Source organism: Argopecten irradians, chromosome 6 (genome assembly GCF_041381155.1).
Source record: "Argopecten irradians isolate NY chromosome 6, Ai_NY, whole genome shotgun sequence".
Lineage (NCBI taxonomy): Eukaryota > Metazoa > Mollusca > Bivalvia > Pectinida > Pectinidae > Argopecten > Argopecten irradians.
The window spans coordinates 2,726,163-2,749,671 of NC_091139.1; the positions used below are offsets into that span (position 1 = coordinate 2,726,163).

At 35.3% G+C, this 23,509-nt stretch overlaps 1 protein-coding gene and 1 non-coding gene across 5 annotated transcripts in view; both read left to right on the top strand.

Annotated features, from left to right (window-relative positions):
* LOC138324715 (serine-rich adhesin for platelets-like) overlaps window positions 1-21,684 on the top strand; it is a 47,306-nt gene extending 25,622 nt beyond the window's left edge. For 2 of the 4 annotated variants that reach the window (XM_069269814.1, XM_069269813.1), the window contains exons 12-25: window positions 2,370-2,411; window positions 2,791-2,880; window positions 3,305-3,610; window positions 4,136-4,238; window positions 4,707-4,739; window positions 5,190-5,306; window positions 5,534-5,668; window positions 5,821-5,912; window positions 6,727-6,828; window positions 8,636-8,791; window positions 9,012-9,068; window positions 10,118-11,744; window positions 12,416-14,098; window positions 14,365-21,684. In XM_069269814.1, coding sequence (XP_069125915.1) covers window positions 2,370-2,411; window positions 2,791-2,880; window positions 3,305-3,610; window positions 4,136-4,238; window positions 4,707-4,739; window positions 5,190-5,306; window positions 5,534-5,668; window positions 5,821-5,912; window positions 6,727-6,828; window positions 8,636-8,791; window positions 9,012-9,068; window positions 10,118-11,744; window positions 12,416-14,098; window positions 14,365-14,378 — 4,557 coding nt within the window. In that variant the 3' untranslated portion in view covers window positions 14,379-21,684. The remainder of the gene's footprint in view (window positions 1-2,369; window positions 2,412-2,790; window positions 2,881-3,304; window positions 3,611-4,135; window positions 4,239-4,706; window positions 4,740-5,189; window positions 5,307-5,533; window positions 5,669-5,820; window positions 5,913-6,726; window positions 6,829-8,635; window positions 8,792-9,011; window positions 9,069-10,117; window positions 11,745-12,415; window positions 14,099-14,364) is intronic. The other 2 variants (XM_069269815.1, XM_069269816.1) reach the window with 2 other exon arrangements.
* LOC138326609 (small nucleolar RNA SNORA53) lies at window positions 6,265-6,477 on the top strand. The gene has a single exon (XR_011208926.1). It is a non-coding gene; the product is annotated as a small nucleolar RNA SNORA53 (small nucleolar RNA).
* Window positions 21,685-23,509: the final 1,825 nt, after the last annotated feature.

A 23,509-nucleotide genomic window follows, 5' to 3' on the forward strand; every position in this document is an offset into this window, starting at 1 on the left:
CATATGTTGTACCTGCTGGGATATTGGTACAGCGTACATATGTTGTACCTGCTGGGATATTGGTACAGCGTACATATGTTGTACCTGCTGGGATATTGGTACAGCGTACATATGTTGTACCTGCTGGGATATTGGTACAGCGTACATATGTTGTACCTGCTTAATTGTATTTACCAACGATTTGGAATTTCAACGGTAATAATCAAAATACTTAACAATGTTGTGGAATTTGTCAATATTTTCTGTTATATATTTCATAAGGAATGTAGAACAATACATTTATGTCATATTTTGCTTCGTGGTTATGTAACAGAAGAAGCCTCAATGAATTGTCCCTTTAATTTTGTCAGTAGTTCCTTAAGTTACACATCATGCACTATAAATGTCTCTACAGTAAAGGATTTTCAATGATTTGTTTTTATGTTTTCTGTCACATATTAATCCTATGATGTAGCATTAAAAAGTTAGCATGTTGGCCATGCACCGCCCATGTTTTTGTCGGAGGATTATTGAGATTTTCTTTTTAGCCCACCATCATCAGATGGTGGGCTATTCAAATCGCCTTTCATCCGTGGTCCGTCGTCCGTCCGTCCGTCCGTCCGTCCGTCCGTCCTTCCGTCCGTCCGTTAACAATTCTTGTTACCGCTATTTCTCAGAAAGTACTGAAGGGATCTTTCTCAAGTGTCACATGTAGGTTCCCCTAGGGCCCTAGTTGTGCATATTGCATTTTGGGACCAATCGGTCAACAAGATGGCCGACTGGCGGCCATCTTGGATTTTGATAGTTAAAGTTTGTTACCGCTATTTCTCAGAAAGTTCAAAAGGGATCTTTCTCAAATTTCACATGTAGGTTCCCCTAGGGCCCTAGTTGTGCATATTGCATTTTTGGGACCAATCGGTCAACAAGATGGCCGACTGGCGGCCATCTTGGATTTTGATAGTTAAAGTTTGTTACCGCTATTTCCCAGAAAGTACTGAAGGGATCTTTCTCAAATTTCATATGTAGGTTCCCCTAGGGCCCTTGTTGTGCATATTGCATTTTGGGACCAATCTGTCAACAAGATGGCCGACTGACGGCCATCTTGGATTTTGATAGTTAAAGTTTGTTACCTCTATTTCTCAGAAAGTTCAAAAGGGATCTTTCTCAAATTTCATATGCATGTTCCCCTTGAACCCTAGTTGTGCATATTGCATTTTGGGAGCGATCGGTCAACAAGATAGCCGACCGGCGGCCATCTTGGATTTTGATAGTTAAAGTTTGTTACCGCTATTTCCCAGAAAGTACTGAAGGAATCTTTCTCAAATTTCATATGTAGGTTCCCCTAGGACCCTAGTTGTGCATATTGCATTTTGGGACAGATCGGTCAACAAGATGGCCGACTGGCGGCCATCTTGGATTTTGATAGTTAAAGTTTGTTACCTCTATTTCTCAGAAAGTACTGAAGGGATCTTTCTCAAATTTCATGTGCAGGTTCCTGAAGGGGTCTAGTGCACATTCGGACTTATCGGTCAGCAAGATGATCGACAGGTAGCCATCTTTGATTTTGATAATTGAAGTTTGTTACTGCTACATATCTCAGAAAGTACTGAAAGGATCTTTCTCAAGTTTCATATATAGTATGTAGTTAAAGTTTGAAAAGCAGGGAAAAGATCCCTCTTTCTGTTGTCAGACATAGATCATTCTTTGGTGGGCGCCAAGATCCCTCTGGGATCTCTTGTTGTTGTGTTAAATGTTACTACATTTTTGTGTATGTATCACTGTAAATAGACTTTGTGACCACAGTAATTGTTAATTACTGAAGTCTGTCATGAGTCACCAAGACTGGCTTATTAGCTCTGGTACTAGTGCATTTGATATGCTGATGATTCAGAAATTAGAATGACAATATTTGATGAGTTTTCCTAATGTTTAACTCACAATTTCATTACCAATTTATAAACAATTCACTAGTTTGTTTGTTTTGACCATTTTCTTTTTCCTGTTAAAAAGCACTTTGTGTTAAAGTTATGTTTTTGAAACTAAATGTACTTTTAAAGAATTCCATTTCAGTTTAAAGTTGAAAACCAGTGAAGGTTGAAATACTTACTATTTAGGTGCCAGGCAGGATATGGTTATGATCTACTCCAGTACTATCTGATAAAATGAACTAGAAAGTTTGATAATCTTACTCAAAACTTTGAATACAAAAGAATATTTGTATTAAAAATGAACATATTAAAACCAAAATTTCCCAAATTTTATCATTCTAGCCTATATGTTATAAACTGCTGAGATTTGAGGAGTTTAACAGAAAACCATAATTGAAAACAAGCACGATCAATAGTTTTATAATATTGTGTACATTTCATATATATTTGTTTATTTTTCAGCTGGAAAAGTATTTTCTACGAATGAAAAATCCAAAAATGAAGGTAAGGTCAGTTTGATAATGGTTTAAACTTTATGATATTCACAGCTTCCATAAAGACATTGGAAGTTAAGTGATGTAGTGTACTCTGCTAAAATGATGAAAACTTGGAATTACCGTTTGATATTAATGATAAAAACTCAGCGGCATGTTTTCTGATTAGAGCAGATCATTAATTTTAAAATCATTTGAACTTAGTGCTTTGAAATAATATGAATTGGAAAAAAACAGCATTATCAATGAAGCCAAACTCCAGAGTATCTAATTTTGGAATTTTTTTCGACTTCGTGAGATGATAGTGAGAAAAACATTAGGTGCCATGCAATGATATTTCATCCAGTAATATGTAATCAATTTCTAATTGATTGATTGATATATTTTAGGAGGATGAAGATGTACGAAGAGATCGTAGAGGAAGACCAATTCATCTACGAGAGAAACATACCTGCTGTGGTGGTCATAATGATGGCAAAGTAAGACTGAATTAAAAATAGATACATAAAATATAAGTAGAAAGATATTCAGTATAAACAGACTTATGCTAAAAATAGATACATAAAATATAAGTAGAAAGATATTCAGCATAAACAGACTTGCTCGTCGTGTCATTAAATATAGAGATAAAGGATATTTAATATGACTGCAAATAAGTATGTCCACATAAGTTTTCACTCTTAACTCTTGATTGATTTCGAAATGATAATCTAGAATAAAAATCAATTTATACTTATAAAAGAGGCTGTACAAAATAAGATGAAAAGTGTAACTCTTGAAAACAGAAATAGACAAACCATATGAATGTTTTGAAATATTAAACACAATTGCCATTAAAGTTTATGAAGGTAAGTGAAACATTGAACAGATATTCATGAAACATTACAATTTGATTTCCTTTAGCCGCATGAGGAGCTGAAGAATGGTGCCTTGAAGAAGAAAATACGAGCTCTAGAGGTGAACAAGAATGAAATACCAGCACTGAATGTGATAAAGGACCACTCTTATCAGGCGGCACGTAATCTCGACTTCGACAGCGCCAGTAATGCCAGCACGGCCACCAATGTCAGTGGCACGGCTGAGGAAGTGGCTCAGGTCCTCGGTGGCCCTACGACTCGCAGACAGTGGTCTGAGTGTCTCAATAAACCATCAATGGAAGTGGTCTCACCAGAACATCCGCCTGCCTTCCGTGAGGAGAGTGATGAAAATGTAAGTGTAATTTGACTTTGGTGCCAGGGTGAAAATAGAATTGAGATGTTGGAAATGGTACTCATACATAATTATGCGATTGAATTCGGATATTTGTGAAGGGTATTTTCAGAAAGGTCATACATGCACATACAAACATTTGCTTACCATGCCCTTGTCCAATTCATGTAAAAACTACTAAAATACATTGTACTGCTTTTGTATTGCTCAAACTAAATTGAAAGCATGTTTTACCCGTAATGTCACCTGATACTGCTGATTTGCTGTTATCCATAATATGTCCTAAAATGATACATAATCATTTTACTGTAAGTTAATTTCATATGTTACACTCGTTTCTATTGGTTAGATCTTTTAGTTATCTGAATTAAATTATAAGCATTATTCTCAATATCTTTTGGGGTTATGAGGTCATAACCCCAAAAGATAATTAAAATAATGCTTAAATGTATTTAATAATAGGTGGTTACCTCTAACCCTGATTAATTGATATAGTTTTCTTATGAGTGTACAAATTGTCCTCAGGCTGTGGTGGTTGACATCCCAAAGAAGGTAACAAGAACTAGGGCAGCAAAGACGGCATCAAAACGTTTGAGAAACGGACAGCTGAGGAAAGACGTACGCGCAGGTAGGATTCTAAATATTGACAAAATGTCATGTTTTGTGAATTGGCTACAGGAAATCTGGACAAAATTTCCATGGACTTACATACAAAATTCCTCACAATTATTGTTACAAGTGTAATCTGTGTAACAATTATTTCCCTTCAGATGAGATAGGATGACAACAAAGATCAATAAATTTTGCAGTTGATAAAAAGATAATCACATTTTAATTTTTTAAGATTTTGTTATGATTTCAACACTATCATACAGAAAAGCATCCTTAAATGATCTAAGTTGATAAAATAAAGATAAAACTTAATCCCAACTGTTAATGATGAATTCCTGGTTAATTCACAAAAATAATCACAAAATAAAGAATTACAGATATATCCCATATAATATATAGTCAACACAATAGTTTATATATGAGAAATGAAAGTAGAGTATAGTGGCAAGCGTAACACAAAAACCTTATTTTCCAACCTTTCCAGTTGGTGAAGCAAGCAGTACCCCTCCCGCAACAGGTAATTATTGGCCACTATACAGAAGAATTTTTCTATAGACATTTATATTCAAAGGAAATGCAGATGGATGGCAAGTCATGATCATGCAATGAAGAAAAAAAAACAAAGAAAAATATAAAAAAAATCTTTTAAGTCTTGAAATCTTTCTTCTACCAGTTAAAGGGTTTACCAATTTTGTACATTCCCATATCCTGATTTCAAAAAAAAAAAAAAAATGCATTTCAAAATTTCATATAATCTAAGCACTGTAACACATTATCATCCCGAAAATTAGGAATAAGCAAATCTTCAAGTTATAAGTATTGTTAATAACTGACCCAAGGAGAATCCAGTGGCACAAAGAGAGGCATTGGTCTGCCTAGCAGACTGGTTTTACCAGAAGTTGCCGACTGCCTGTGTGAAGATTTCAGCTGTAGTGTAAATGAGAATTGTATATGTTGTATCCTACAGGGAGAAAGAGAAGTAATCTGGGAAGTCGTGCCAGGGCCAATAAAAACAAAGAGAAGGAGAAAGTTCTAGGACTGGATAGCCTTAATCTTCTACATACACACACACTCATGTCAACAGGTAACTAACCATGACACATATAGATTGGATAAATATCAAATCTTTAAATGAGTGTCCGTTTCAATACCCCTTGTTTCTGTGAAAATTTCTTCTTATTTTCTTCAGACTGTGATATGAATATATGACTGAATTGTTTATTTTAAAAACTCACAATGTCATTTGTATACATTAACACTATTCTGTTTAAAAAGATTCCTGATGTTTGACTTATAAACTTTTGTTTACAGCTGCCTCCCCCGAGAGTAACGATAAGTGGAATGACCGCAGCATGGTTACCATGTCTAATGCTTTTTTCAAGCCAAGCACTCAGGCCCAAACAGTATCGTCACTGGAAACAGAGCCGGCACTTCAACGTCTGCTTGGTAAGTCACTCCGACAATCAAAAGCAGTTCTTGTGACTTTGTGAAAATTAACAGGTAGGAATGTAAGTGTTTGTAAAATTACAAACTGCTAACTACTGGTTTTGAATTTATGGGTATTTTATTTAATCAACATGTTAATGTTTCATTGACAGATTTGTTCCGGCACCAGTACAACAAGTTCCTGTCCTTTATGCAGACGCCAGAGTACAAATCAAATCTGTTACTCCAGATAGACCAGGAGAGGGTAAGATCATAATAACTATTGTTTATCTAAAAACCTGTTGCGCTTCAGTGAGTGTCCATAATGACCAATTACCATATCACAGTACGGTAAATCGGGATATTTTGGATGTGGTCATATTTTGGCTTATTAGGCCTTTGGCATGAAAGCACCAAAATTTAACTCACTCAAAAATCACATCAGTTTTTCATTGTTGAGGGATCTATATTTATAGAAAAAGTAGATCTTCAGAATTTTTTGCATTGGGAAAAGCCAAATTTAAATGCATCAAAATTTAACCACCCTATTTTGATACAAAAAGCCACATTTTCCTGATGCCAAAATATCCCAATTTACGGTATAACTTTATGTAAAACACACGCTCCTTAGGTCCACCTTTGGGACTAGAACAAGACCTGTCTACATGGCAGCACCGCTGTGCGGGCCCAGTATTGTACTGTCCAGCAACTTTGTCGGTTGTATGTCGAAGGTGATTGAGTCATTGGCGTGTAACAGAAATATACCTCAGTCAGAGGTCCAATACGACCACACTAGGTAGTCTGGTTGTCTGACCTCTGACTTGGACAGATTTCACATTGGATTAGATATTCTAGAATTTTCAAGTCAAGATTTTCCTCTTGGAATATCATGATTCTGGAAAGGGGGATTTTCTTCTGATTTACCATCTGATTTTATTTGGACTTTCATTTATTTGATAGTATCCCATAATATATAAAATATATGTCCATATAAAGAGATAAAGAGATAAATATTATTTTATGGTAGAGCTCCTGGTTTTCGTAGTATATGACTAAAAAAGGGGCTTATTTTTGTACAGGAGAAGCAGGCTTGTTTGAAGTCGAGAGTGGCGTACCTAGAGAAACAGATTTATGGCCTACAGAAAGATAGTGTTGGTCAACTGAAGGCTAGGATGAGCGAGGTAGGTATCCAAAACCTGGCAAAGACTTAACATCAAATAAAGGTTTGGATCTTTGGGTTAAATAGTGACAAAGAATTGACATGTAAATATAGGTTTGGATCTTTGGGTTAAATAGTGACAAAGAATTGACATGTAAACATAGGTTTTGGATCTTTGGGTTAAATAGTGACAAAGAATTGACATGTAAATATAGGTTTGGATCTTTGGGTTAAATAGTGACAAAGAATTAACATTTAAATATATAGGTTTGGATCTTTGTAGGTTTGGATCTTTGGGTTAAATAGTGACAAAGAATTAACATTTAAATATATAGGTTTGGATCTTTGGGTTAAATAGTGACAAAGAATTGACATGTAAACATAGGTTTGGATCTTTGGGTTAAATTGTGACAAAGAATTGACATGTAAATATAGGTTTGGATCTTTGGTTTAAATAGTGACAAAGAATTGACATGTAAACATAGGTTTTGGATCTTTGGGTTAAATAGTGACAAAGAATTGACATGTAAACATAGGTTTGGATCTTTGGGTTGAATAGTGACAAAGAATTGACATGTAAATATAGGTTTGGATCTTTGGGTTAAATAGTGACAAAGAATTGACATGTAGACATAGGTTTGGATCTTTGGGTTGAATAGTGACAAAGAATTGACATGTAAACATAGGTTTGGATCTTTGGGTTGAATAGTGACAAAGAATTGACATGTAAATATAGGTTTGGATCTTTGGGTTGAATAGTGACAAATAATTGACATTTAAATATATAGGTTTGGATATTTTGGTTAAATAGTGACATAGAATTGACATGTAAATATAGGTTTGGATCTTTGGGTTAGATTGTGACAAAGAATTAACATTTAAATATAGGTTTTGAACTCTGTTAAATAGTGACAACAAATCGACTTGTAAATATAGGTTTGGATCTTTGGGTTAAATAGTGACAAGGAATTGACTTGTAAATATAGGTTTGGAACTCTGTTAAATAGTGACAAAGAATTGACTTGTAAATATAGGTTTGGATCTTTTGGTTAAATAGTGACAAGGAATTGACTTGTAAATATAGGTTTGGAACTCTGTTAAATAGTGACAAAGAATTGACATGTAAATATAGATTTGGATCTTTGAAACTCAGTTTAAAGTGAATAGTCAGGCAAAGAAAACCAGTCTAAATGCGTTCATTGGCCTTCCAAAAGTTCTCACATATTAATACGACGGCCAAGTTCTGCTTACGTTTCCCTGTTCTGACCATTAAAGTAAAGGAAAATTGAAAGTATTGAAAGCGAGGCTGCGTGTAAATGTAACCACGGACATAGTCAGCCGGGGACGTATTAGGATTCCTATACTTTAAATTAATTTCTTCGTACGCAGACAGATTTTGGCGAGAGATTTTATTTTTCCATTTCATAAGAAATTATACTGATACATTCACACCATTTTTACCGACTTTAGCCATCCTTGCCCGACCGTTCACTTTAATAGTGTTCACTAAAAGTGTGTTTTGACTTTGTATCATCATTTTCATTTTTTCAATGAAATAAAATTGAAAAGGAATTAAACAACAGGCAGTTACTATATAAGTTCTCTTCCTGTATCATCACTAATGTATTCAATCACAAGAAACTTACGGTATTATAAGTAAGGAAACGTCTACAATGTAACAGTTAACTGTCTTCACCAATGAAAATGTATATAGCGATACTGTGAAATGCAAGTGAAAGGTCAGTAGATTAGAGTTATCAGCTCTGAAATGTTGACATTGTTTTCTAAACATCGATTCCAACAGAAGACGGGTTGGTTTCGACTAATAGATTGATTTTATTTCCCAGCTTGGTATAGACACCGACTGTCCCTCGGACTTCCTTTCCAAGGCTAAGACTATTGTCCAGGAACACAAGGAGCTTGAGGGTCAGGTGGGGTCGCTGAAAGGCCAGGTGGCTTCTCTAGAGGCAGAACAGCGCAGACTGGTGAGCTTTGTCCCAAAATATGAATACAGACACTAATGTAAAAATCTTGATAGCCTTCTTGTTTTGTAAAGGGCCTTCTTTAGTAGACCACAAAAATGTTTTGACTTTTCATAATTCCGATGGAATTACCTTGATTGAGTAGGTATTTTATACTTAATATCCAATATTGTAGACTAGGTTGGAACTTCATGTTATAACCATGCAAGGAAACTATTTACAGGTGGAGATTCACCAGGACATTGTTTTAGAAAAAACTGGAGGGATGAATGGTAAAAAGGTAAGCTTAATATGTAATCATGAAATTTTGCGGATAGAAAATTCTGTTATTTACTTTTTGGATACTATCCATGGGGTTTATTTTTATGAATCAGGCTTTTAACAATTGAAAGTGACATTTATGTGACAGCTGTGGTATGTAAAACAATGCTTTTTGGAGAGAAAAAAAATTTGTAGTATAAAATTTTTGAGAATTTGGGTAAATCCATGATTTTCAGTTACTGGGAAATCATTAATTTTCGTTGATTGACCAAAATCAACGAATTTACGTACCCACGAAAATTGATCTTTTTTAAATGAATGCATACGAATGTCATGTTAGTTTATGCATTCATTGGATGATTATATTAGTACCTCCTGCCTTCACTGCAGGATGTAGCATAACAAGATAAAAGTTGGAAAGTATATATATTGTTCAAACAAAGACAGTTTTCAAAATTTGATAGACTATATCTACATGTACCAATGATTAATTGATAGAGTCTATCACGAAATTATCGATATGACACAATAATTGTTCATGTCTACACCTGTAAAAACACTGGTTGAGTACCAGCTCTAGCTTGTGATTGTAACTGTATGTGGTGTGTAATGGTAGAGCTTAGTTCCACTCGAGCGATCACACAGTACAGGTGACAGTGTCGACTGTGTATTTTTGAACAGTAATATGTAAGGCCTTCCCCACGAAGTTAAGTGTCAACAAAATTGTAAAATTTTATAATCCACGAAAATTTAGACCAACGAAAATAAATGATTTCACAGTAAATTAAATTATTCTCACGAAAATCAGAAATAATACAGTAAACAGGTAGTCTCATATGAATAAGCACAGACTGATAGATATGGGGGGGGGGGGAAGGAAAAAAAAAAAAGCACGTAACTGAAATATCATGTTATAATTAGCTTATGGTTTCTGATTGATTCTGAAAATTTCTTAAGTTGCTGTATAATGGGTCACAACACAAGCAGAGACAGAATAAAATTATAGTAACATACTTGTGATTGCTGTTGTCTCTAGGCTATCATCTAACCTTCCTATCTCTTTTATAGAACGGATTCCACAAATCCCCTCTCCAGGAAAATATTCTCAAGGAAATCAGTGTATCCTCGTATTCACAAAAGAAGAACATGATTCAGAAAGGACATGAATTGGAGGTGAACTTGTCAGACGTACATCAACATAAACTGGCGAGGGAGGACGGAGATATTAAAGGTGATGACAGCCCGTCACAGGACTCCGGTATCAGTCTAACACCAAACGTTCCCCCTCCCCAGTCTCCCGACGAGGCAGCTTCAACCGACAATATGGCAGGGAAACCTCTAAGCTCATATTATCAATTCGACAAATCTCAGGACCAACCGCGTGTTTCTGCAGACACCAAGAACAGGAAGGTTGTTACTGGTGCTATGGGCGGCGTGCGACTGACGTCGTCGTGTAACAACTCTCTTGATCATAACAAACCCTCTGTAAGGGACTCTATAGGAGTTAGTGCTAGTTCTCAGGAAAACCATTCCAGTGTAAAATCATCACATGTGTCATCGTCATCATCAATATCATCTCCTAATCCGGGAGCATTGTCTATACGAATCCTCCTGGAGGCTAGCGGGGAGCAGGCGCGTCAACGGAATAGGGGTGAAATAGCTTCTAGATTGGCTGGCTACAAGTCGGGCGTGGTCAAGGACCTTAATCAAGACTCAACTGTGAAGTTAGAAAATGGACGAATGAAGGAGTCCAAGTCTGGTCAGATAACTGACCAGGCTTCATCTCAGTCCATACAACAAACAAACAATAATCAGGGTAATGTGCTAGTTACACACAACAAGAAAGTCAAACTTCCAAATGGGATCAAATCATCTCCCAAGGGTGTGGGTCTGGAGTCTAACAGGCCCACACTCCCAGTCAGTATACCACTGGATCATCAACAGAAGGAGCAGCTGCGGCAGAAAATCCTTAATCGGACAGGACCGAGCAAGCACGACGATAATCTGATGTCTAAACAGTCAGGCAAGTCTGATCATGATGCTGGGTTTTACTCTCCAATAAGTCGGCCCAGTAGTCGTGGCAGTACTACAGAGTCTGCTGATGAGCCTGGGTTTGATGCCAGTCACTCGTACAGCCCTGCCACTGCCTCTAGTAGTCCCAGGGGCTACAGCTCGTCTAGATACAAGGCCGATTCTAAACCCAAGATCTCCGGCCGCATGACTGTGAGTAATAATTTTATGGAAAATACTTCAAGTCAGGCCAAACCCAACAACTCATCACATGGCCGAGGTCAAAAGGTGCATACTGATCAACAGAAATTTAACCTAGCTGAGGCTCTGCTTCAGATGTCCGAGGTTCGGAGTGTCAACAAACCTGTGTCCCCTCGCCAGTCTTCCACCAACGCCAGTGTTGCTTCCAAAGGGGCAGACAACTCCAAATCACCTAAAATGCGGCACACTCTTGAAAGTTATCAGGCTGCAGACAGGAAACGGCTGAAGCGTAAAAAGGGGGATGTGCTTGAAAGTGAAAGTAAGAAGATGGCCTTGTCCTCTCATGTACCTGCCCATGGAGTATTTGATAGCATGTTGGGTCTCACAGCTGGAATAGGGTCTTTCTCATCTCCTGATTCAGGGAAATCCACACCACATGTACAGAGCCCATTGTTCCCAACGGCAGCTCGACAGAAACACAAAAGTATGTAAGAAAATCATTTTCCTTTGTTTCTCTAAACAAGATACCATATTCGACTCAATAAGCACCCAGGATGGTTTTAAAAATGAAAATGTAGGGGCGCCTAATAGGATCAAATTTTGGTTAACATTTTACAAAGTTAATGCACAGAATAAGACATTAATCAATTAACAAATTAAATTAAATAGGGAAACCTACATGGTTCTCATACTTTAGTCTATAAGTGAAATTGAAGCCATAAAAAGGTAAGCTGCAGTTATGGTAATTGCAAATGAAGTAAATGAATAGACACAATATTGATCCAGTTTTTTATCTCCAGCTATACAAATTAAGATATATAAATGATTGATTTGTCTCTATGTGATGAAAACTTGGAATTACCGTTTGAATAATATGATAACACAACTGCGGCAATATCTTCTGATGGAGACAAAATAAATCACAATTTACATAAGTTTTTTTCAAAGAATATGATACATAAATAGCAAAATCAAATAAGGTTTTACTTTCTGTGAAGGTATCCTTGCTTTCAATTTTGTTTGAATTTTATATTGCAGTATATTTTACAGATGAGATTTAAATGATAACTACTGATGATAAGTTATGTAATTTTAGGGTGCAAAACTTAAGCAACTGCAAGTATGCTAAATATTTTCTCTTTTTTTCTTCTGCAGGTCATCTTAGTCTCCAAAATATCCGTGCTAAAGACTCGCCCAGTAAGAATTGGCAAGCTCAGATCAGTAGTGGTTTTGATGCCTTAGTTGCTCTGGCTTCGTCAGAATTAGATAAAAATCGTGAAATTCGTAGGAAAAGTTTAGAAGGTCAAAGTCCAAGTCCTCGTAAAAATTCAGTGCTGCCATCCAAGCAGCACGTGTCCCTACGGGACTCTATACGAAGGGACATTGATAAGAGGAAAGGCCCCAAAACTCCACCTGGGTCTCCTCCCAGAAATAAACGTGGGCCAAGAACCCCCCCAGGATCTCCGCACTCACAGAAAAAGGGGGTCAAAAGTCGGAGGAAAAACAGTTATAGTTCGAGTCGTAGCCGTAGTTGTAGTCTTTCCAGAACTTCTAGTCAAACCAGGAGCAGTAGAAGCAGCTCCCGAAGTAGTAGCTACTCCAGCAGTAGAAGCCGGAGTCGTTCCCGGAGTTCGTCATCAAGTCGGAGTTCCGGGAGTGGGCGCCACCGGAACACTAAAATAAATGTGAAAAAGGCTAGTGAAACCACAAAGAAAAAGGTGCCACATCCGGTGATGAACTCTAGTGTAAAACCAGTGATTCAGCAATACTCAGGAACAAACAGTCTAGGAGTGCCAAAACAGCCGGCACCTCTAGGTAGTAATTCAGTGACCGGTACCGTGATGAACAATGCTAACTATTGTATGTTAAACAATGGCACCTCGTTTGGTGGCGGTATGATGCTGATGACCAATAACCAGCTCCAAACAGGCACCACTGCCACAGGTATTCCACAGCAACCCATCACCAATCAGATGCCAATAATTCCATCATCCATACCAAGCAATTTAGTTGTGTTATCGTTCACTCCACAGAACAACGGTATGAACAATCAGATCATTGGGGGTCCTGCGGCCTCTCTTCAGACTAGTACTATGAACCCTGTCCCACAGGCTCAGATGCCTAACCTCTCAGAACAGTTAAAACAATGTGCTAAACAACCCCCTCCTCCGCCACCAAACAACGACAATACTCAGAAGGGATTGACTCTACAGCCAGCAGCTCAGAATATTCACTACACTACCGCAGGGCCTGTGTTTGTTTCTACAGCTCCGAACTTCAGCTTACCTGATCTCAGCAGGCCTCCGCCTAATATGACATTAAAGCCACCTAACTCCAGTCTTCCGGGGGGCGGGAATGTTGTGACCAATCCAACAGGCCAACTACAAATGTGTACAGGCGGGACAGGACAGCCTACCACGCCCATCTTCACCATCAATCACCGCCCCCCTTCTGTCACTCCCACTCCTATTAGGCCACGATCTGATCTACCTCCCCGGCCTATCACCACATTTAATGAAAGGCCTTTTACATCAGGAAATATCACAGACTTCTCTAGGCCTCCAGTCAATCTGCAGGCCAGACTACCATCTCCTGCTAAAGGCCCACATCCACAACAGGGACCAAGGCCACAACAGAATCAGTCTGCCAATTTCCGAGGGCCTATACAAATCCGTCCAGCTATCTCTAACCAAGCGGGTCCTAGATTAGACGCCTCAGCCACGAGGTTTCAGGGCTACACCAGCCTACAGCCCAGTCAGCAGAATAATAACATCAGGCTGCAAGGACTGTTTTCTAATCAGGCTGGACCAAGGCAGCAGTTTACAGGACAGCAGCAAAGTAAGTTGAAAACCATCAAAGTCTGATACACCTGATTTTGAGGTTAGCAGCTACAGTTATGTTTGGTTAATAGTCTATAGCACTACTATTAATAATTTTCCTGAATGTTACCTACAGTTAGATTTACCAGGTATGTACACCATGTATTTGTAATAAGTTAGATTAAAAGAAAAAATTAAAATGTAGATGAGAGTATTTAAATATAATTGAAGATAATTAAACCTGTAAGTGGTGATGTTTTCATATTTATTATCTTTGTTTTGTAGATTGGCAAATGTGATTGGCAACCTAGTAGACTAACTGTGGCCTTGACCCTGTGGATGATGACCTTTTAATCAAAGGTCAGCACTGCTGCAGTGACTGGAAATGGCAAGTTTCCATGGGAGATAACAAGTAACACAGTGAGCGTGGGATTGGATAATAGACTGGTTTTTACTGTTACATACATTCTGATTTGAAATTATTTCTGTTAAGATTATTTACCAGTTAATAATGATGTTTCTGGAGAGTACAAAAAAATATTTATTTAATAACATAATGAATGAAATTGGTTTCTTGATTTTTTAACACGATATTTATCAGTTTTATGACTCTAAGCTCTATCTTTTCACTTGGTGGACCTTATTTAACTAAACTGCACCCAGGATCATAGATTACTGTCAAACCATATGATATATTCATGTACAACATTGTATAAACATATTGTAAGAACCAAGTTATGCGGTATGACCAAATTTTAGTCAAAATTTCGAATCGGGAGCTTTCCAGAGAATGGAAACGATGAATGTGATGTCATATGAAAGTGTGATTATATGATGTCGCACTCACTGATCATACTGAAATGACTTCATTTGACAATCTCCAATATGCTGTTTTCTATGTTTTCATATAACAAAGTTATCTGCCCATGCGGGTAGTTATTGATTGTGACATCATGTGTTTGTGAGTGTAACATCATACTCTTCAGTGAAAACGGCATGAGTTTCGCTCACAACATGATGACATCATAATACTTACCTACACACAAGGGAGGTCACTCTATAATGCAAAGGACGGAATATAAACTGGTGCCAGATCAGTGTTATTTTCTTAACTAAGATATTTTGTGACAGACTTTTTCATCGTGATTTGTGCTAATAAAGAAACCAACATTCTTGTGTTTAAGGGTAAAACTATTATTCCAACAGTATATATCACCATATGTGTTTTGTATCAATGATACCCAGTTACATATACCCTAAATCGGTGAAACTTAGATGTTGAATGATTGTTATCAGGGAATGTCTAGAAAACATGTCACAAAAATCTGTAAAAATGTATTTATTGAGTAAAACACATGGATATGCAAGTTAGACCGCCTGATCTAGTTTGAGGATATGTGTGTGCAGACGGCCCGATCTAGTTTGAGCCAAGTTGAGTACATGTATTTATATATCTGACAGACTTCTAGTAAGGAAATAGTGCCAGTATCTAAGGAAATGGCTAATGCAGCATGGATCTGAAACAAGCTTATTGAATTAAATAGTGAAATGAATGAATGCTATAAACAATTGAATAAAATTAAAATTGAATTAAAACATAAAATGATGAAATTCAATAGTTTTGGATTTCACCTTAACTTAATTTGTCAGATTCAACATTAAAAAAGGTTTGGCAAAACTTGAGCTGGCATGGAAAGAAAACAAAAGACACAAAAAAGTATAATAAAAAATATTATAAAATATATACTATGTAACCAAAATTAGTTGCTTTTTAATAGAGTAGATTAAACAGTTCCATGTGGGAAGAAATAGTAGATTTGGTTTGTATCATTTTGTATTGTTTGTTAAGCTATGGTCAGACACATTATCTACCAAAATGGTGAAAGTATGGGATGTTTGTCGTGTGTTAAAGTCATATTCAGAATGTCAAGCACATTTTGGCAAAAGTATAGAAAAACATAAAATGTTTTCATAGAAAAACATAAAATGTTTTTCAATTGTTTTACCATCACAAGTTAGTTAGTTAGTACATTACATATTGATATTGAAATAGTAAACTTATTTTAAATTTGTAAACGCTTTAAAAAATAAAGCGATTATTAATGACCATATTTTGGATTTAAATAGAATTTAATGTGTAGCCAACTTTAAGAAGATTGTTTAAAATGAAATGATTGGCTTAAGATTTCTGATATTGAAGATGACATGACAAAATAATTACAAAAACTACATATATTGATAAAAAAGACTTGGCATAGTGAAACAAAGCCTCAGGCTTCTTTCCAGCAGTATCCATGCAATATCTGTTACTTACCAGATTTATACCTGTACATGTATTTTGAGACATTTTTACATGTTGATATATTTGCACAGACTTCCTTTTGTATAAAATGATGATTATTATTTTAAAATTTGTGCTATATAAAATTTATTTCACTTTTACTGAATTAATATGGAATTGGTTTATCATCAATAGAAGTTTATTATATTTTCTGTTGTCTATGTTGTGTGAATGAAATTTATAGTTATAATTATCAGTGGGTCCATGAGCTTATGAGTGAATTCAAAGTTGGCAAATATGAGAAGTTTTCCTTTTATCCATCAGAATTGTATTTTATCTTTTTCAACATACAATTATGTCCAACTTAAGGTATTCTACATGATTTATTTCTCCCAATAAATCTCAAAATAGTTCACTCTAATGAGATATATTATGGTATGCTAAGTAATGGTAGGTTGGGAAGTGTTTTGTTACTGAACCAATAGTTTATTGGAAAACCATATATGGTGAAAATTAGTTACGAATGCCAGTAAGACATACCATCCAAATGTGAAATGTGAGGGGGGTGGGGCTGTGATACTGTATACAGTTGTATATCTAAACCCCACCCAACCTCAGGGACATTGTGTATTCAAGGGAGACAACTAATGATAGGTGAGGGGAGATAACTGTTGATTCAAAAGCAGGTTGGAGCAATATACAAAATGTGTCTGATAATTGTGGACTTTTATTAACTAGAGAAGTGCTTATCCAACTGTTGAGCTAATCCTTACAATTTGATATGGCAGACATTCTGGGGAGAATGCATGTAATGCATGTTGACTTTTGATTTGAATGATGTCTTTATGGTGCATGATAGTTTTGTATTATCATTATTTATCAAATTTAGCCAGTGTAAATAAGCATTAAGTTAAAACCACATCAATTAATATTGTGAAGATTTTATGATCTCATACATTTGATCTTTAGATATTAACATGTATATAAAAGTGTTTGATTGAATGATGTGAGTGGTAATTGTTTTTGTTTTAATACCGTACCTTGTTGGCCACAATGTAACATCTCAATGATTACAGAACTAGATCAACTTCATGCTGAAGATAGAAAAAAAAAATACTTGTATCTTTCTTTTTGCCAATGAAATTTGAACAGAAATTAATTTTATTGTAAATAATGATATTAGAGTAAATCAAGTCCAAGAACAGTCCTATGTTGACAATCGAGAAGTGTTATTTCCGACATTACAGATTTAGTGGGCTCGTGATAATCCAGTTACCATTAGTCTTCCAACTCTCAATCCAGACGGGAATATCAGGGAAATAATTATTGACTTAAGTAAATTGTAATCTGATAGTCTGGAAATTAGATAGATTGAGCTGGGGAGGTTTTGGATTATCGAGGTGTCCATTGTTTTTTCACAAGTGTAAGATAAATGAGCTAAGTAGATTACTGTAGAGCCGGTAATTTTCATAGGGATGATATTTTAGTGATTTTAAGGGTCATCAACGTGACCGCGTAATTTTGATCCATGAAATAATAGGAATGGGTTAAATGATATTTACCCTTGAAGCCAAATTGCGAAAAATTTCATTCACTGTAATTTAATTTTTTTTAGTTTTTTGTCTAAATCGCAAAAATTTTGACCTACAGAAATAAGCTATTGTACAGTATTTTACTTGGTTCGTTTCAGTTCACTTCAAAACTTCAAAAATGGTATGGTTAACTAATAACGCACAATTTATATATAAAGACCTACCAAGCCAGCAACTATTCATTACATAGTATTGTGAGAGTCTTGTTTTATTCTTGAAAATTAGTTTGTGCTTATGAGAGTTTAAGATGTAAATGGTGTTACAAGCTAGGTGATTATCTTTGCTGTGATTTGCATCAATGTGACAGGAAACAATTATATGTTAAGTATTAATTTCATAGAAGTAGTATTCTGTCATTTCAAAGATATTTTTTAAATTGAACAAAAAATTAAATGATTTTTCAACAGTTTTTATCTCTCTTGTTTTCTTTAATTATTGGAATATAGGATAACTGTTTGCAAATATGTTAAATATTTTTAAGATGTTTATGGTGACTGATATTGAGTGGTCTGGAAGTTAATTGTCAATTCTAATTGGAAAAAAATGGGTAGAAGTGAAATCAGAGTCTAGTATATTATGATGGAGCAGGATTTTACAAAGATTTGAAAAAGGAATACATTTTATCTTCTATAATTATTCTGTTCAAAAATATTAAATCATATACGTTGTTATTCTGTAAAAATGATAGGAATTACTGTAAACATACAGATTTGAGTATGTTATATTAAATCCCAATCTATTAAAAACCTTATCTTTAATATGCTTACACTTTGAGCATATACATAAGTGTATTGAAGATACAGATTTTTATCAAATTGTATTGAACCCTCTTGTCAAATTTAAAAAGTTTAGCACACTGTACTTTATTATTCTGTGTACAAAACTTACAACTGCAGTGATGTCTGTTAAACCTTTTATTGTTATTTTGTCTTAGAAGAGTTGTCTGCTCATAAGGATATGTACTTTATGCCATTAGTTGATTCTAAAAATTTGATTATCACTTATTTTCTCAGAAAAAAACATGATTTTACGAATACAAATACACAGCGTAACATTAATACATTTCTTTATTTGGTTCTGATTTCTTGAAACAAAATTGCAAATGTTTTTCTCCTGATATAACTTATGTGCAAAATTTTTACTTAAGTTTGTTGTGAGAAAGTGGTGCCTGGAAGGGCAGATAACTCTCTAATTAACAAAATTGTTTTTTTTTGTGGCATTGTAATATACAAAATTAGCTTGTTTTGGTAAAGGTCAGAGGTGATTTTCCTCGGTAACCCTGTGACAGAAATATATAATTAACTGATAGTAACATTAGTGTTTATATTGCCTGGGTTACCGAGGATGAGAGGCCGTATACTGATGATTTCATCAAATCGCACAAAATTTTAAACTTTGTACATCTGTACATCTTAGTTAACTATGGTATGGTGTTTAAATGTTTTTAAAAGATTTTTTTTAAGTATTGGTATTTTTTTTGTGGGACGAAATGATAAACTTTGCAATATCATTTCTGGTTTGAGAGGAAGTTTTGAAATATCATTGCAATAGCCTTATTTTGTAATCAGCAAATCAGAGAATCCAAATTTGTCATCGGTCCGATTTTCTATGATAATTTAGATATTTTTGTAATATTTTTCACTAATAAATTAAATCATCTGTAATTAACCATCATTTAATTAATTTATTAACTTTTTTGTGTCTTGAGTAAATTTCACGTTTACATTTTTATATTATTCTATGATAATGCCAGTACAAAACCACCATTCCGTCATTACTCTTCAAAGCACCCACTTTTTGTAACTTATTTATTTTTGCCGGTAAAATTTTCCTCCACCCTAAAACTGCAAAGACACTTATACAAATAATTGCATGCACCCATGCAGTTTTCTAGATATCATTGTATTGAGGTTGTTTTAATTTTTTTCTCTCTCTAAAAGTAAAATTCAAAAATAAGATAAAAGAAAAGTTGTTTATTATAGTGTCCTATGTGTAAGCTAAAACAACAAAATGTACGTACATTAAATTTTATATTAACAAATCACAACTCAATCATTTATCGTAATGTGTTTGCAACAATAACGATGTAATTGATTCATATTTTCATTTTCTATCTTTCATCCAGTCATTATCAGTGGGATTTTGATCAGTAAATCTATGAGGATAACCAACTTTATTTTTGTATGTGTATTTATTAATATGTAATAACAGACATGTCAATAAGCTAGAGGTTTGATATACATAGAATGCCATTGTGCTATTGTCGAAAAGGTGCTACATCTGTAACATACAACAAAACTTGTAATATAATTTTAAATGAACCCTGCGACACTGTAAATGTGGGTGCGTGTCAATCTTTTCGCCAAGTCAGCTTTCAAAGTGTTTGCAGGAAGATAACTTTGGCTCAGTGCATCTTTACTCGAATTATTTTATATGTGAAATTTTGCACTTGTGGATATAATTGCAGAGTTTCCTAATCAATGTGAAATAAGCAGAATTTCCACAGTGCAAATAATTCATCTTTTACAGTTGTCTTTCCTTGTTTTTGATTGAAGACAGTATGTCTGGAATCCTTTTGTAAATAACATTTCATATGAAAGGTTTATTCTAATAAGCAATACTTAATTACAACTCTACTTTTCTTTTTTCATTTTAGTGCTGTTAAGAAAAATTTCGAAATTGGATATCTCTTTAAAGAGATATTCCTAAATTGTGTACCATTTTATAGAGATATTCCTAAATTGTGTACCATTTTATAAAGATATTCCTAAATTGCATACCATTTTATAGAGATATTCCTAAATTGTGTACCATTTTATAGAGATATTCCTAAATTGCGTACCATTTTATGTAAGGTGGGATATACTTAGTGGTGTAGCATCTCTATAAATATTGTATTAGGTGTTTGGTGTCTTAATGCTTACTGATTCTATGTGTCCCATTACGGGCCATTATCTATTATCAGGGCCATTTTGTTTTATTTGGAACAACCGCTTGAATCCTTTGTTATTATTTCAAGTATAAATCCTGACGGACCTGCAGTTTTTGATACAGGCCTGTGAGGGCTTTGTCAAAGCTCGTCTGAAAACAATATAAAATCACCAGGTTACTCTTGAGTTCATAAATGAACAAGTCGGTCCATCCATCAAAAAAAAATCCCGTAAAGATCTGCTGTTTTCAGTATCAACACAGATGAACAAATAAGGTCAAAAGGAAATAAGTCAATTTGTTTACTGTGATAATAAGATTATGTTTAAGTCATTCACCCCTGAAAGTTCATAATGAAGCCTTCCAGCCTTGACTTAGAAGAGTTTAAGTGTGTATAGAGGGGTGAACAACACCTCTTTTCAAACAGGCCTGGACTCTTTTTATCAAACTTTACTTTACTTAATGCCAATGGTATTCTCCATCCATTTAAATTCAGCATCACAAGTTTTAAAGCTAAATGCAACTTTTTTTTCTTGTTTTGAAAGCACCAACTGCATACATTATTTCTTTCACATTTGTTTTTATCTGTGATATGTATATTTTTTTTTCATTTTTTTTTTTTTCTTTGTCATAGACAGTAGTTGCCAGTCTTTGTTCGTGTAGAACTTGTCAACATGATAGGTGTATGTTGTCAGGCCAGAGTGCAAGTACAGGTATCACCGAGAATGGTACTCATACTTCCAAGCTGAATATTCATGTCAGTGTATCATCTTTCTGTTAATTACAGTGTGCTTAAAACCATAATTCATTGTCTGTTGTTTTTATTTTTTGTTCAGAAGTAGTTACTTATGACTACATACATCCTGATGCAGAGTCAAAATTGATTTGTGTTCCTGTCAGGTATTCCAACCCAAACAGATGGAAGAGCTTCCGGATGCAGAAGAGCTACAAATCAATAATTGGAAATTATATTCTAGAAGTAAAAGAGGGCAAATCAAGTTAGGCTCAGGAGTTGCATCTCGTAATTTCTATAAAATGGATATGGTCATTTAAGGCTGTGTCTGATTTAGGGGATGGAGGAAAGCCTGAGTGACCAAAGAGAAACAAGGCTGTGTCTGGTTTAGGGGATGGAGGAAAGTCTGAGTGACCAAAGAGAAACCACCAACCTAAGACTGATATCTGCAACTTGTATCTGATATACAAATGGGTTCCGTCTGTCCGTCCGTACGTACGAATGGTTTCCGGAGCATAACTCTAAAACCAGTAGAGATATTTCCATAAAACTTCATACACACATTGGTCTTATGGTCTAGTAGTGCCTTTTGCTATTTTTAGGTTTTCATTTTTTGCATTTTTTCTGTAACCATGGAAACATTGCTGAAAATATCATATTTTTGTACCAGGTTCGTTTCCGCAGCATAACTCTAAAACCAGAAGAGATATTTCCACGAAACATCATAGACACATTAGTCTTATGGTCTAGTAGTGCCTTTTGCTATTTTAAGGTTTTCACTTTTTGTACTTTTTTCTGTAACCATGGAAACATTCATGAAAATGGCAGATTTTTGTGTAAGAATCGTTTCCAGAGCACAGCTCTAAAACCAGCAGAGATATTTCCATGAAACTTCATAGACACATTGTTCTTATGGTCTAGAAGTGCCTTTTGCTATTTTTAGGTTTTCATTTTTTGCATTTTTTCCGTAACCATGGAAACATTGCTGAAAATATCATATTTTTGTACCAGGTTCGTTTCCGGAGCATAACTCTAAAACCAGAAGAGATATTTCCACGAAACTTCATAGACACATTGGTCTTATGGTCTAGTAGTGCCTTTTGCTATTTTAAGGTTTTCACTTTTTGTACTTTTTTCTGTAACCATGGAAACATTGCTGAAAATGGCAGATTTTTGTGTAAGAATCGTTTCCGGAGCACAACTCTACAACCAGCAGAGATATTTCCATGAAACTTCATAGACGCATTGTTCTTATGGTCTAGTAGTGCCTTTTGCTATTTTTAGGTTTTCATTTTTTGCACTTTTTCCGTTACCATGGAAACATTGCTGAAAATATCATGGTAAATGGTTACTTCGGCTTTGATATCTCCATTGGCGGGGGATCTGAATGACTATGTCTTTGTTGGGATTCACAACTGCCCCATCTTGGGATTCAAGCTCGAAGCCCAGAAGTGGAGGGCTGGTGGTAATATGGTGTAATATCTTAACCACTGTGGCCTCAACATCTCATTATGGCCTTAAAGATTGGAGTATATTGGGTGTTCTCTCTTATAAGTGTACAAGGGCCAGTTTTATCAAGTGGTCAAAGTTTGAAACTAAGCCACAAGACAGAACATCCTAGGTAGTCGATATTGGGTTTGTTTCTTAGAGGAATTATAGTAGTGATTACCATTTCGCGCACCTGGGACAGGGAAATCTCATATATAACACCCTGTGCTAGATTTTTATATCTCGTCCGATCTGTCTGGTACTTTTACGCAATTATTGGCAGAATTTTACCGCATTCATGTAACAGTTCGCACATGTCACGTGACGTCATACCCTCAAATCACTGATGTCGCACGATTCAGAAAATCAATATTTTTAGAATTTTGTTCATTCAGTCATTTACCATGA